The 16,479-nt window shown below is 42.9% G+C and overlaps 2 protein-coding genes across 2 annotated transcripts in view; both read right to left on the bottom strand.

Moving 5' to 3' along the window:
- Nucleotides 1-4,796, bottom strand: part of LOC133125179 (uncharacterized) — a 6,666-nt gene extending 1,870 nt beyond the window's left edge. The window contains exons 1-4 of the mRNA XM_061236932.1: nucleotides 4,702-4,796; nucleotides 1,985-2,275; nucleotides 1,397-1,642; nucleotides 953-1,045 (exon numbers count right to left, since the gene is read on the bottom strand). Of these exons, the coding sequence (XP_061092916.1) occupies nucleotides 953-1,045; nucleotides 1,397-1,642; nucleotides 1,985-2,275; nucleotides 4,702-4,762 (691 nt within the window). The 5' untranslated portion in view covers nucleotides 4,763-4,796. The remainder of the gene's footprint in view (nucleotides 1-952; nucleotides 1,046-1,396; nucleotides 1,643-1,984; nucleotides 2,276-4,701) is intronic.
- The window catches only part of LOC133123698 (uncharacterized), a 67,622-nt gene that overhangs the window by 20,054 nt on the left and 31,089 nt on the right, over nucleotides 1-16,479 (bottom strand). The gene's annotated exons all lie outside the window — the stretch shown is intronic.

Below are 16,479 nucleotides of genomic sequence, written 5' to 3'. Positions count from 1 at the left end.
TTCTGTCTTGGATATTTGAGTCATTGCTGAGATATCATTGCTTATTTGAAGTAGCATCAAATGGTTTTGTATCACTGATTCACAAATGTTGCTGTACTGTGTAGTATAATCCATCAATGTATTTCATTATTAGAAGTAAAAGAAATACCCCCAAAAACAGCATAAACCCACAAATCTGTCAGAGCTATTTTCCAGAGGAATCATAGTACTTCTGTTTCATTTTGAGACCAGGTGTGTTCAACACAGAATAAATTTTCCTTACCTGTAGTTTCCTCATGTTTTTCAGTGTCTGTTGGTGATAGCAGTCGTTTTTCTGTTTCAAAAGAAATGTTCCACACACTTGATTTATTTCTAGTTTCACCAGGAGTATGCCTCTTTATCAAGTTTATAAAAAGGAACATATGAGAGTCCTGTAAAGGCTAAAACTAGTATTCAATAAGATATTTATTTTTGGAGCACCTCCAGTTACAGTTGTGTTTTAAATGCAGTCATAAAGTAACAGTAGCAGTGACATCATCACCTGCAGCTCTAAGTCCAGAGTGAGTAACACTGTTCTACAGCTTACCTTCCATTCCAGCTTCAACATCTTCCCCTTTCAGTCCTGTCTTTTCTACAATATGAGAACATGAAATATTATGTATTGCTTGTGTTTCACAGTACTATAATCATTCATCACCATAATGTTTACAACTTAGTCTCAGATTGAACTTCAATATACTTTTCCCTTTGTCCTTCTACAATGTAAGCAAATAATATTATTATTAGTCATGGATAAAGTTACAGTAATGTATGTGCTTTGAAAGTCCCACAGTATTAGAGTGATTGTGCAGTTTTTATGATGACAACCTGCAATCCTACTGAATCCAGTCCTGAGTAACTGCTTCAGAAACAGTGGGATCTGCACATTAATGCACTTAATGTAATTTTATGTGTTATTTGGAAGGACACTTACTTTTGTAGCACTTCTTATAGAAAATGAATCCCACAATGATGATGATGATGAGGAGGAGGACAATGACTAAGGGAATGCTGACAGAGGAACTTTCTAAACACAAAAAGAAAAACAAAACATGTTAGAAAAAGATACGAAACAAAGCTCAACCATTTTGATCCATTTAAACATGGGATTCACAGGACTCACAGGATTCCCATAATTTGACTGTCATAAAACTGGACAGTAGCGGTGTGTAACCACAGGGGAACTGCAGCACAAGAACACCTTTTAAACTTTGTTTCAACTGCAATAAGTTCAGCTGGAGTTACAACCTCAGGTTTAAACCCCTGGACCACAGAACTGCATTACTGGAGCAGCTGTCCAAACCTGTGAAGTGAGGATTAGCTGTTGCAGCAGGACAGCAGGCCTGTGATCAGGCCCTACATGGCTGTGTGGCCTTACCTGGTGCAGGGAAGCAGCTCTTTACAGGAAGCTCTGTTCTGCTCTCACTCACAGGGTTGTTGAGCACACAGGTGTAGACTGAGTCAGATGTCTCTGCTGCCTCTATCTTCAGCTGGGGCCCTGGCTGGGGCTCTATGGCAGGCCCCTCCCACCTGTACTGAGTGGCAGGTCTGTCGTCCCCAGAGCACAGCAGGGTTACTGAGGTCCTGTTCACCTGGCAGGTGACTGTAGGTTTATCTACAGCATCTACATGGGACACAAAAGATTCTTACCTCTCGGCTTCATGAGCACTGTCTTTATGGCCCCAATGATGAGCTGTTTTTTGCTGAAATTCTTCAGATGAAACTAGGGGTATCCCTGTAGTATTGCTTATCAATATTTACACCCAAAACTGTGCGGTTACAGACCACCTTATGACGCACTTTGAAACATATGATGCTTCTACCTGTTTGGACAAAATATGCCCCACCAAAACGACTTAAAATGCCTTTCAGTAGCAAACACATTTTCTCAGAACATATAACTAAGATCTCTGTAATGAAAGCCCCTAATGAACTCGGTTGGGTCCTTCTGTAGAAGCAAACTCACCAAACACTGTCACCCTCTGATGATGGTATGTCAGTTCTCCTTTGACCTGCAGCTCACCCTCATACTCCCCACTGTCGGACTCTCTGAGATGTGTGAGGGTCAGGGCTCCTGTTGTGACATTCAGGATTGTCCGTCCTTTAAACTCTCTGTATTCTCTCTTCGTCTTCAGGTCATATTCAACCACCTTGTGATAATTCCACTTCCACACAATGTGCTCCAGGAAACCCTCAACATTTGGCTGTAGTGTGAAGTTCCCATCAGACTGGACAATGAGCCCAGGTGTGAAATCACCTGCAAAAGTGAGGGAATAATGTCGATTTTGAATAAAACAATTTATTTTAGATATGCTTCCACCTGTTTAATATCCTTTCATTTTTTCACTTACTAATCATTTTAAAAAATAACAGACCAAAGTCTGTAACCATTTTTCTCCAGAAAGTACAAGTGTATATTCCATGAAAATCATGACAAAAGAGAAACAAATTGTCTGCTCTCTGCAGGATCTGTTCATGAGTGAATCTGAACTTAGTAGGTTTACAGGTACAGTGAGTGGAATGAGACGCTGAAACATGGTGGCTTATTTGTCGTCAGTTAGGTTCATTGCCTGACACAAGTCCAGGACACCTGGCACATACAACGTTTTACAAACCCATTCATCACACTCGCCATTTTATGGTGAAGTATTTTACTCAAGGAAACTGTATTTTTTATTTATTTTTTTTGGCTCTTGATGAAATGGGAGAGACTGTAGTAAATTGCAACCATTGCTTTTACAATCAGATAAATGCCGAGCTCTCAAAACAGTCTCAGCATTGTACAAAGAGGTCAGCTGAAAGTGTTACACCCAGAAGATCGCTCTTTCTCAGAGGACATACAGTATTTGAGGTAGGTAAAACGGGCTGGGTTGGCTACTTCCTGCCTCCATTTGTCAAATGTGACACTTTAGGTGAAAGTCTCGTGTTGCTGAAATCTATCTCTGCTTACCTTCGTCTTATTTATCTACACCATGTTAAATGAATAATTTGCAGAGCAGTTTCTGTTCCCTGATCATTCCAGATTTTATTTTGACAAAAAGTATATGTAGCATGTCGGCTACACGCAGTTTCTTGAAGGTACAATCGCTCAGATTTTTGTGTTACATCATTGTTACAAGACCATTGGAAATCCCTTCCTATCATTGAAAAAGGCTTACCGTCTGCCTGTGTTTATAGTCCATATATTCGGGCTTAAAAGAACACATTTGTCAGGCCGTCCCTCTATCAAAACATTATACAGCTGTACAACAATTCAAGCTCATACCAAGGGTTGCGAGCATTGTTACACAAGCATTGTGTCTCAGGTGGATATTTGTCAATTCGGCAAGCTAAATAATAGCTCATTTGCTTGTTGCTACCGATAACGAACTGGTATCGTTTTATAACTAGATATGTATTCTTCGCTTGGATAATAACCAATAGTATTACCATACAGAGTTAGTGATCGCTTGTCTGGAGTGAAATTCTGGCAGCTACACATTCCTGTTTACCTCTACTGTTCAATCATGCGTGTTTACCTAAACCGTTATTTGTCTCAGACTGTTGCATTTGCATCGTTTGTGGTACACTATAATATCTTCGTAATATCACCAGCTAGTTCCATAAGTTGCTTGCTCATAAAATACTTGGTACGCTAAAGTGAAAACTTCAAAACAACAAAACGTATAAATAGTGCTGTGCAACACACTAAAGTGAACATCTCATAAATTCACCTGTTCAGCGAACATTTTCTTACTAGAACACTACAGAAAAACGGCAGGATCTGTCGCGTTTGCCACTCTCAGCATTCCAAAAGAGTGCAGGTTGACGTTTGAGGGTGTTGCTGTAATTCCTATCTTGGCCGCTAGGAGTCCAAAATTAGCCATTGTGCCTTTAAGTGTCTCTGAATATGTGCTCTCATTGAGTAGCCTACACCAGAATATAATACCGTCCAAACAATTATTTCACAGATAAAAGTTCCACGGAAATGTCAGAAACTCGGCGAATGACACAAACCCGCGACGCTCGCAGCCTGCAGCACGGTCCGCGGCCACAGGCTCTTGGAATCACAGGATCATAATAACCGCTCTCACTGTGGGCGCGGTGCAGTGGAACAGAGAGCCGAGTTAAACGAGTTCAGTTTGTGCTACAGCATACGCGGTTATTTTAGTTAGCCTGTTGTAGATAGGTCAAGCTAAAATCGTTTTCCAATTTTGGTAATTGTCAATGTATGTTTCTTGACTTAGTTTGTTGAATGTTTTTATTTATTTATTGTAAATGGTTGGCATTTACATAGCGCCTTCATCCAAAGCGCTGTACAATTGATGCTTCTCATTCACCCATTCATACACACACTCACACACGGTGATTGGCTGCCATGCAAGGCACGGACCAGCTCGTCAGGAGCATTTCGGGGTTAGGTGTCTTGCTCAGGGACACTTCGACACACAGCCCGGGCGGGGGATCAAACCAGATGACTGCTCTTACTGCCTGAGCCATGTCGCCCCATAATTGTCTGATCACGATCTTTCCAAAGAGAATGTAAACATCCTGTGAAAGTAAACCACCAATAAACAGCTACACGTTATTGTAGATTAATTCAGGATATTATCAAGATGGGTAAACATGTAACCCGCGAAAAAGCTGTGACCACACAATGGATTAATGATTTAATGATTACTGAAGAGAGTTAAGAGTTCTTACCAAATTCGAAGTACATGCAGATAACAAATAACACCGTGATTCCGTGGCGTTTGCCTGCCATTGCTCACCTTCGAGCCGCACTTTTATACGCTATGAAGGTGAAGTGAATGTGAAAGTGAAAGCATGTTTGCAGGTTGTAAATCCCCTTTTTTGGGTTATCAGCGACTGATCCGATTTTTCGGATTTTTTCATACATTTTACAAATAAACCCGAATGGTGAGAAACGCACTGCCATTTAGACACAATAACAGTAAATTAAGTAAATAAAATGTTATGGTAAAAGAGATACATGGTTTTCAGGGGATGAATAGGGTGGAGATGGGTATTATATCCGTATGGAGTGAACCATTTAGGAATTTCAGCCCAAACTATTTTATAAAAGCAAAATGCGCTGGTCTACGTTGCAATTACAGAATATTACCACTAGATGGAAGTGTTGAGAAACTTAAAAGTTATTCTCTCGACCAGTGGTTTCAGACCCTGTAATTTTGAAGGACTGAAAGCGTTTTTGTATGGCCTAAAAATAATGTTATACACTGTCTTTGTTTCATAGCAATGAAAAACGACCATAATCACTTATTCATAACCTCTACTTCGGATTCTTAGGCATATTTATTTAGTTCGCTTGCGGAAAGGAATGTAGTTCTGCGGGAGAATGGGTGTGTTCGCTGTACATCAGCGAGGCAATAGCATTGAAGCCAAGAAATATCATAACGACGCTAACATTCAAGTCTTTTTACATTGATTCTAGTTTTATACAGTGGACATGTTGCATATAGGCTACAGTCCCCTCAAAATGTATTGGAACAGCAATGTCAATTTCTTTGTTTTTGATATACACTGAAGACAATTGAGTTTGAGGTCAAAAGGTGTACATGAGATGACAGATCCGAATTCTGGCTTTTATTTCCTGGTATTTTTATCTAGATTTATTAAAAAACTTAGAACATGTCACCTTTTGAATCGGACCACCCAATATTTAGGTGAGGAAAAGTATTGGAACATGTGACTGACTGGTGTTTCTTGTTGCCCATGTGTCCTGATTGGTTAAAGAATAAATAGTTTGGAATGCCTACACATGGCTATAGCCTTGGATTTTGCCTTTGATGACTGCATTTGTGTTAGGAAAGCTAAACCAACATGAAGACCAAAAGAAGCCATTTTGAAGCTTAGAAAAGAGGGGAGGGGTGTCTCGGTGGCGCAGCCTGTGGAGCACTGACCGCATGCTCATTGCGAGCCGCGACGTCGGCGGTTCGGGTCCGACCGTTCAACATTTGTCGCGTGTCTTCCTCTCTCTCGCTCCCGTTCTTCCTGTCTCTCTGTGCTGTATGCTGTCCAATAAAAAAAGCTGAAAAAGGCCTAAAAAATATCTTTAAAAAAAAAAAAAGAAAAGAGGGGAAATCAGTCAGAGCTATTGCACAAGCATTGGGGATAGCTTGTACAACAAAAAAGAAAGAAACCACTAGCGTACTGAGCAACAGACATTAATCAGGAAACAACAGCAGTTGATGACGGAAACATTGTGAGAGCTGTGAAGAAAAAACCCAAAACATCAGTCAGTGACCTCACAAACAATCTCCACAGGCCAGTCAGTGACATCACAAACAATCTTCACAGGCCAGTCAGTGACATCACAAACAATCGCCACACGGCAATCAGTGACATCACAAAAATCTCCACAGGTCAGGGGTGAAGGCATCTCAATCAACCGTTTGACTTAGACTTAGAGAGCAGCAATATAGAGGCAATACCACAAGATGCACACCACTCATCAGTAGAAATACAGAGATAAGCCACAAACGTTTTATGGATTGATGATGAGCTTATCTGTGAAGCACGGTGGAGGAAGTGTCATGGCTTGGGCTGGCATGGCTGCTCCTGTACTGGGCTCACTCAATTTCACTGATGATGTAACTCATGATGGTCCAGGTGGATGACTTCAGAAATCTACAAAAACATTTTGTCTTGTTGCAAAAACAATGGAATTGGCTTTGCTGTTCCAATACTTTTTGAAGGGACTGTATGTTAACAAGGTCAGTGGTTCTAATCCTGGTGGGCCACAATAAGATCCGCACAGCCATTGGGCCCTTGAGCAAGGCCCTTAGCCCTGCATTGCTCCAGGGGAGGATTGTCTCCTGCTTAGTCTAATCAGCTGTACGTCGCTCTGGATAAGAGCGTCTGCCAAGTGCCAATAATGTCATGTAATGTAATGTTAACACTGACACTGAATCCATGTTTCTTGCTACAATCCATTTCTGTACATCTTTTTCTTCATAAATGGTGTGTGTGTGTGTGTGTGTGTGTGTGTGTGCGTAAAGAGGTCGCATTAATGCAGAGAAAGAGAGTTCTATCAACGCAGATATTCCAAAATATTTTTTTAAGATTACGGATATGACCCAAATGTCAACCACAGCAAAATAATTCTGTTTCTTTGAGCCAATTGTCTTCAGTGTGTGACATTTGTATTATTTCTAGATCATAATATTCACATAGCCATGGATAGTATTGCGAAATTCAAAGAAAGAGTGTTTGAAGTTAACTAGATGTCACGGTTTTTTATGTAAGCGTGTGTTATGTATATTGTATGTTATATTACATTATATTACATTAATGTACACCAGTTCTTTGTGAAAAGATTGTTGTTTTATTGTGCTATTAACAGAGTAATGTTTCTGTGTGCCCCAATACATGTCATGTTTCTGTGTGCTCTGATACATTATGCTATGTGTCAATACTACACAGAACACTGCAGGCACCTGATTGGGTAGAGAATACGTTATGCTAATTAGATGGACACACCTACTCCACCCACCCCAGAATGCATTGTTTCTAAATTGTGTAGAAGGTGGATCCAGGCTGAAACAGTGAATGTAATTACTCTCTAACAGCTGCACCTGTCTTTCACAGAGAGATCCTGGCTTCATCAGCAGTTCACCAGAGCCATTTTCCACAGAGCTCTCTGTAGTGGCTGTTTGTCACTTTTATAATTCCCCTGCAACAAAAAAGCTAACTAAGTTGAAAAGCCAATGGTGCCCCAGCTCCAAGCAGGCTTCTATGCAGGGAATAGAAAGGCTGAATGTCCACACTAATAAACTCAGGTTCTGAAAGTTTCTGTGCAGGGAATAGAAAGGCTGAATGTCCACACTAATAAACTCAGGTTCTGAAGGTTTCTGTGCAGGGAATAGAAAGGCTGAATGTCCACACTAATAAACTCAGGTTCTGAAGGTTTCTGTGCAGGGAATAGAAAGGCTGAATGTCCACACTAATAAACTCAGGTTCTGAAAGTTTCTGTGCAGGGAATAGAAAGGCTGAATGTCCACACTAATAAACTCAGGTTCTGAAGGTTTCTGTGCAGGGAATAGAAAGGCTGAATGTCCACACTAATAAACTCAGGTTCTGAAAGTTTCCAGCCAGGGGAGGGATTATATCTGCCATCTGGCCTGGGACAGCCTTGGGTTCCCTGGGATGTTCAAACACACAATATACACATGTAGCACACGGCCTTGGCCAACTTGGAGTAGATATTAATCTAATATCCTGCCAATGAGTAATATTAATATGGTGAGAAACATGCTGCCTTTTAGAAACAAACCCAGAACATGAAGTACAGGAATGGCAGGAAGGACCCGGCTGAGCTGAGTGGTACCTGCCTGCCTCATCCTGGTGCCTCAGCTCACACACTCACACACTCACACACTCACACACTCACACACTGCTGGTTGTGAGGATCACAGCTGAGGCTTGCAGAGGGGGGCTGTGACATGCAGTCAGGTCTCCCTCTGTGCTTTGACTGTGACATGCAGTAAGGTCTCCCTCTGTGCTTTGACTGTGACATGCAGTGAGGTCTCCCTCTGTGCTTTGACTGTGACATGCAGTGAGGTCTCCCTCTGTGCTTTGACTGTGACATGCAGTAAGGTCTCCCTCTGTGCTTTGACTGTGACATGCAGTGAGGTCTCCCTCTGTGCTTTGACTGTGACATGCAGTGAGGTCTCCCTCTGTGCTTTGACTGTGACATGCAGTAAGGTCTCCCTCTGTGCTTTGACTGTGACATGCAGTAAGGTCTCCCTCTGTGCTTTGACTGTGACATGCAGTGAGGTCTCCCTCTGTGCTTTGACTGTGACATGCAGTCAGGTCTCCCTCTGTGCTTTGACTGTGACATGCAGTAAGGTCTCCCTCTGTGCTTTGACTGTGACATGCAGTGAGGTCTCCCTCTGTGCTTTGACTGTGACATGCAGTAAGGTCTCCCTCTGTGCTTTGACTGTGACATGCAGTGAGGTCTCCCTCTGTGCTTTGACTGTGACATGCAGTGAGGTCTCCCTCTGTGCTTTGACTGTGACATGCAGTGAGGTCTCCCTCTGTGCTTTGACTGTGACATGCAGTGAGGTCTCCCTCTGTGCTTTGACTGTGACATGCAGTAAGGTCTCCCTCTGTGCTTTGACTGTGACATGCAGTGAGGTCTCCCTCTGTGCTTTGAGGCGTAAGGGGTGATGAAGTGCTGAGGTCTCACAGGGAGGAGAGGCTGGATGCCCAATGAGAGCCACTGACAGTGCTGTAGAGATTCACCAGCTCTGTGCGTTTGGACACATGTGGTTAACATTTCAGTGTTATAGGTTCTTTTGCACTGATGGTATTTTGTTATGAGAAATTGTGTAACTCTTTTGGGAATTGCACTCAGAGTTTTGAGAATGAGGTTTGGGTTTGGGGAACTGCAGCTAAGCAATTGAGAAACAGCAGCAGGATCAGGCATGAAGTGGGTATCAAACAGCTTGCGTCTGTAGGCCTTACACTTCAACGCCATGGCATGTACAGAGGGAGAAAGCAGAAGTTCAGAGCTACAACAATGGAGATGCAGTAAAAGAACATCAGCGTCTCAGTTAAAATGAAAAGTTTTTTTAATATTTTAACATCTCAATGTGGTACAATATGTTGCTATTCTTTATGAGAACCTGGCAGTGTTTCAGGTAACCTATAGGTAGCTTGGTTAGATAATGTGGAAACATTTGCTTGATATGATTTGAGTTTGCTGTTACTAAAATTAACTAACTAGCTTGCTGATTTGGTTTTACATGAGAAATATTTCTGTTTGCATTAAGTCCCAAAACTTACAGTAACCAGGGACTGCCAGGGATCATAACACAGAACTAAATCAGCCAAAAGAAAGTCGACATCAATCAAAAAATGAAGCCAAAAAGCTAAAATGTTACAAAAGAAACAAGAATTTAGCACAATTCAGTGTCCAAGATGGTCAGGCGGAAGTATGGACAGCTAAACTCAACTACTAATAAAACATAATAATAATAATAATAATAAAAAAAAACCCTTTCCCTCACCTCAGGGCCAAAGCAAAAGAGTCGAGTCTTCCAGGGATTATCTTCCCTAGTTGGACCCAACTATCTAAAACAGTGAGAAACAAACAAACCTAAGCTGCCTGAAACCTACGAACACAAAACAAACTGAAACTGGTTTTCTTTGCCCTTCCTGTTTTAGTCATTGTTTTGACCCCACTCCCGTGTGGAAGTAGACCTTTGTGTTTATTCTCTCTCTCTCTCTCTCTCTCTCTCTCTCTCTCTCTCGATGAGACTAAGCAGGGGAGCAATGTGGGGTTAAGGGCCTAACCGCCTTGCGGATCTTATTGTGGCTACACTGGGGTTTGAGCCACCAACCTTCTGGGTCCAAGTCATGTACCTTGGGCGGTAGGCTACAGGCTATCATCAGAATCTTCATCTTGAATTACTGATTCTGTAGAGACATAAAATATAAAATATAAAATATGACATAAATGCATGCCTGGCACATTACCTTTAGGTGGCTATGTGCCAGGCACAGACAACCACCTCTTTATGATCTATGATGTCATGTACAGTGTTAATGAATGTGCTGGATTTGGACAACACCTGGATCATCTTTAAATATAACAAAAAGCAGTAATTCCCTGGGTCCAAGCAACAGAGCATTATTGAGCACAGAGACTGTGGTGGAGGAAGCCCACACAGGCACAGGGAGAACATGCAAACTCCACACAGAAAGAGCGCTGTCGGGATATGAATCCAGGACCTTCTTGCTCTAAGGCTGAAGTGCTATGCACCGTGCCAGCAGGGATCTCTGCCAGTCCCCATTGATTTAAATGATGGGGGTGACCCAGAGGGACCATGGATATTCCCAAGGAATATGCCATAAAAGCTGAGGGACATACCAAATACCAAGAAATTCAGACATTTTTCAAAGATTCAAACTTTTCACTCAAAACTGTTTTGCGGATAATATCATTTGGAATGACAACATTTGAATGAAATTAGAAAAGAATGCAAAATATAAGCATTTTCACGAGTGCTTTCAGACTTTTGGACCCCACTGTATGTTAAATAAAGATTTCAGTTTTTGATTTATAATAGATTTGCTAAAACCTCTACAAACATGTATTTACTTTGTCATTGTGGGTTATTGAGAAAAGATTGATTAGCAATTTTATCCATTTAAAATTTACGTTAACATTTTTTTCAATGGCAGACACTTTTAATCCAAAGCGACTTACAAGTGCATAGGTTCTTCCACAAGTCAAAGCATCACATCCATAACTAGGAAAATAGACATGGAATGCTGTTCTAAACATATAGTCGTCATCATAAGTGCCATATTTTTTTTTTTTTTTTGGGTTAGACAAGGAGGATAGGGATATCAGAAAGGGGGGGCGGGGGAAATCAGGAGGGAGGACTAAGGTAGAGTTTCAAAAGGTGTGTTTTTAGTCTGCGTCGAAATAGGGGGAGGGATTCTGCTGTCCTGACAGTGGTAGGCAAGTCATTCCACCACTGAGGAACCAGAACAGAAAACAGGCGTGAACGTGAAGCTCGACCCCCAGGTGCTCGTAGAGAGGGAACCGTATGGCGACCAGAGCTAGCAGACCGGAGTGGTCTAGCTGGGGAGTAGGGAGTGATCAGGGATTGATCTACAATTAATTTAGATGGCCTCTGTTTGTGCTTGTCATGTAGGTACACCACAGACAACCAACTCTTCATGACCTATGATGTCATGTACAGTGTTAATTAATGTGCTGGATTTGGACTAGAACTGCATACTCATAAAACAGCAAGCAGCAGTGCATGCTGCACGTCAGGATTTCAATCGGCCTGGGAGGAGATTCATCCATCTGTTTCCCCCCAAAAAATCCTAAATTGTGGATTATCCAATATGGCAGACTTGTTTGAACGTAGAGGAAAATGTGTTAGAGGAGGTGTGTCTATGTACCACATTTTGTGAATATTTCAAATGGGTCACAAGTTCTCTGCTTTCAAAGTTCAGATCTCATGCATCTTCAGATGTCTGTTATAGTGCCACCATGTGACCAATTAGAGTCTTAGCAGGGATTACACACAGCACAGGGCAGAAGGTGTTTCATACGCGGTTAGCCAGATTTTACTGTCGATGTTTTAGGAGAAAGACAGGACATTCCGTTTCATAAATGGATTTCACAATTTAAATAAACTTGTTGCTGGGACAACAGTGGTTAAAGCATAAACCTGAAAAACCGCAGGTTTAAGGGGTTAAGTGAGGAGGATAAGTTGAATGTAGCCTACAGAAACCACATGAAGAAATCACACTCACCTTTTGTAAACAAGGTTTGTGCCGATGAATGAGCCATGGTTGTAAGAAGAGCATTTAGACTTTTTACAGACAATACACTTTAACCCTGCAGATATTACATTGCACAGGCACAGTAACATGCATTTGGCAACGCTGAAAATATGACATACTTTTTTTCCCCACTGGTTTCGTACATAAATGTAACATACAGTGCAGGTAAACATAATATAATTTGCTAGAGGGTTTCATATAATCACTGGCAATTTCAGAGATTTCCATGGTGGTGTACAAGTCATAGGTAATGAATTTACAATTTTATTCATGAGTAGACTTTGATTTACTTACTTTCTCGATAAAGCCACCACAGTGAATTTGTGTTTCATTTTTAATCTTCCCAGTGGATGGGAAGCCATGAACAATTATGTAATATAATGGTTCATTGCACTGGCCTCATAAGAGAGCAAGTAGACTGAATTATTTCAAAGTCATAGTACGAATTTAATTAATTGGCAAATACCGGCCAGTTCCCATCTCATTTTGATTTCTTCATTTCTGACACAAGAGGATCACCAGGAGCAGCTGGGCGTGTCTCATTGAGAATGTTACCTGTGGGCGTGTCTCATTGAGAATGTTACCTGTGGGCGTGTCTCTCATTGAGAATGTTACCTGTGGGCGTGTCTCATTGAGAATGTTACCTGTGGGCGTGTCTCATTGAGAATGTTACCTGTGGGCGTGTCTCTCATTGAGAATGTTACCTGTGGGCGTGTCTCTCTTTGAGAATGTTACCTGTGGGCGTGTCTCATTGAGAATGTTACCTGTGGGCGTGTCTCTCTTTGAGAATGTTACCTGTGGGTGTGTCTCATTGAGAATGTTACCTGTGGGTGTGTCTCATTGAGAATGTTACCTGCTGTGTCTCTGTACTCACCTGTCTGACTCTCCTGTGAAACCCCAACACTCCCATCAGGCGTTCTGTGGGCTCCATCACTGTTGAGCTCCAGGGCTGGATCTGCTGTTGGGGTCTCATCTTCTCCCCCTCCTGCCCCACTGGGCTGAGCTCCTCCCTCATCTTTACCTCCATCCTGCCCCCTCCTCTCCTCTCTCTGCCTCTGATTGACTCCTGCCGTTTCCTCTTCATCTTCCTCTTCCTTCTTGCTTCTTCCCTGAAGCTGCGTCCTGGCATCCTCTTCATTTCCTGTTTTGGGTGGAGCAGCAGATGGGGTGTGGGTGGTGTCCTCTTCATGTCCTGTTTTGTGTGGAGCTGCAGATGGGGTGTGGTTGGTTTCCTGTTCATTTCCTGTTTTTGGTGGAGCAGCAGATGGGGTGTGGGTGGTGTCCTGTTCATTTCCTGTTTTGGGAGGACTTTTGGACCCCACTGTATGGTAAATAAGAGATTTCAGTTTTTGATTTACAATTGATTTGCTAAAATTTACTTTGTCATTGTGGGTTATTGAGAGTAGATTGATGAGCAATTTTATTCATTTAAAATTGAATCTACAACACAAAGTGTTGGAATAAGTGAATGGGTCTGAATACCTTCTGAAGCCACTGGATAGAACAAGTTATATCCTTTAATATCAAACCATTTGTGATTAATAAGCATTTTTGTGCAAAGCCACACCCCCTGAAAGTTCATTGGCTGACTGGGGCCATGTCTATGGAATGGCTACTTCCTTTTAACAACTTTGAAAAACAAATGCATGCTGCATGCCAGGATGTCAATCGGCCTGGGAGGAGATTCATCCAAGTGATTTACAAAAAATCACCTGTGGGCGTATCTCTCATTGTGAATGTTACCTGTGGGCGTGTCTCATTGAGAATGTTACCTGTGGGCGTGTCTCTCATTGAGAATGTTACCTGTGGGCGTGTCTCTCATTGAGAATGTTACCTGTGGGTGTGTCTCATTGAGAATGTTACCTGTGGGCATGTCTCTCATTAAGAATGTTACCTGTGGGCGTGTCTCATTGAGAATGTTACCTGTGGGCATGTCTTATTGAGAATGTTACCTGTGGGTGTGTCTCATTGAGAATGTTACCTGTGGGCGTGTCTCTCATTGAGAATGTTACCTGTGGGCGTGTCTCTCATTGAGAATGTTACCTGTGGGCGTGTCTCATTGAGAATGTTACCTGTGGGCATGTCTTATTGAGAATGTTACCTGTGGGTGTGTCTCATTGAGAATGTTACCTGTGGGCGTGTCTCTCATTGAGAATGTTACCTGTGGGTGTGTCTCTCATTGAGAATGTTACCTGTGGGCGTGGCTCATTGAGAATGTTACCTGTGGGCGTGTCTCTCATTGAGAATGTTACCTGTGGGTGTGTCTCATTGAGAATGTTACCTGCTGTGTCTCTGTACTCACCTGTCTGACTCTCCTGTGAAACCCCAACACTCCCATCAGGTGTTCTGTGGGCTCCATCACTGTTGAGCTCCAGGGCTGGATCTGCTGTTGGGGTCTCATCTCCTCCCCCTCCTGCCCCACTGGGCTGAGCTCCTCCCTCATCTTTACCTCCATCCTGCCCCCTCCTCTCCTCTCTCTGCCTCTGGGATCCTGCTGTCTGATTGGCTCCTGCTGTTTCCTCTTCTTCCTCTTCTTCATTCTCTTCGACTTCCCTCTTGGTTCTCCAGGTCCCCTTAAGCGGAGTCCTGGTGTCCTCTTCACGTCCTGTTGTGGGTGGAGCAGCAGATGGGGTGTGGGTGGTGTCCTCTTCATGTCCTGTTTTGGGTGGAGCTGCAGATGGGGTGTGGGTGGTGTCCTCTTCCTGTCCCGTTTTGTGTGGAGCAGTAAATGTGGTGTGGGTGGTGTCCTCTTCATGTCCTGTTTTGTGTGGAGCAGCAGATGGGGTGTGGGTGGTGTCCTCTTCATGTCCTGTTTTGGGTGGAGCAGCAGATGGGGTGTGGGTGGTGTCCTGTTCATGTCCTGTTTTGGGAGGACTTTTGGACCCCACTGTATGGTAAATAAGAGATTTCAGTTTTTGATTTTCAATAGATTTGCTAAAATTTACTTTGTCATTGTGGGTTATTGAGAATAGATTGATGAGCAATTTTATTCATTTAAAATTGAATCTACAACATAAAGTGTTGGAATAAGTGAATGGGTCTGAATACCTTCTGAAGCCACTGGATAGAACAAGTTATATCCTTTAATATCAAACCATTTGTGATTAATAAGCATTTTTGTGCAAAGCTACACCCCCTGAAAGTTCATTGGCTGACTGGGGCCATGTCTATGGAATGGCTACTTTCTTTTAACAACTTTGAAAAACAAATGCATGCTGCATGCCAGGATGACAATCGGGAGGAGATTCATCCAAGTGATTTACAAAAAAAATCACCTGTGGACGTGTCTCTCATTGAGAATGTTACCTGTGGGCGTGTCTCATTGAGAATGTTACCTGTGGGCATGTCTCAAATTGAGAATATTACCTGTGGGCGTGTCTCATTGAGAATGTTACCTGTGGGCGTGTCTCTCATTGAGAATGTTACCTGTGGGCGTGTCTCTCATTGAGAATGTTACCTGTGGGCGTGTCTCTCATTGAGAATGTTACCTGTGGGTGTCTCTCATTGAGAATGTTACCTGTGGGCGTGTCTCATTGAGAATGTTACCTGTGGGCGTGTCTCATTGAGAATGTTACATGCTGTGTCTCTGTACTCACCTGTCTGACTCTCCTGTGAAACCCCAACACTCCCATCAGGTGTTCTGTGGGCTCCATCACTGTTGAGCTCAATGGAAGATCCCGCTCCTGTTTTCCTCCTCTGTTTCCTACTCCTTTCTCTCTCCTCACGCCGAGCCTCATGTTTAATGTTAGGGCCTCTGCTGTCAAGTGTCACTTTCCCTCTCTGCTTCTTATTGGCTCCTGCTGTTTCCTCTTCTTCTTCCTTCTTGCTTCTCCCCTGAAGCTTCATCCTGGCATCCTCTTCATGTCCTGTTTTGGATGGAGCAGATGGGGTGTGGGTGGTGTCCTGTTCATGTCCTGTTTTGGATGGAGCAGATGGGGTGTGGGTGGTGTCCTCTTCATGTCCTGTTTTGGGTGGAGCAGCAGATGGGGTGTGGGTGGGGTCCTCTTCATGTCCTGTTGTGGGTGGAGCAGCAGATGGGGTGTGGGTGGTGTCCTCTTCATGTCCTGTTTTGGGTGGAGCAGCAGATGGAGACACAGGAGTGCTGAACGGGACAGTACCAGAGGAGGGGAGTTTAGGTGAGTTCCCTCC

The sequence above is a fragment of the Conger conger genome, chromosome 3 (genome assembly GCF_963514075.1).
Source record: "Conger conger chromosome 3, fConCon1.1, whole genome shotgun sequence".
Lineage (NCBI taxonomy): Eukaryota > Metazoa > Chordata > Actinopteri > Anguilliformes > Congridae > Conger > Conger conger.
The sequence above is the reverse complement of the archived record's forward strand: the minus strand, read 5'-3'. Positions and strand labels throughout refer to the sequence as shown.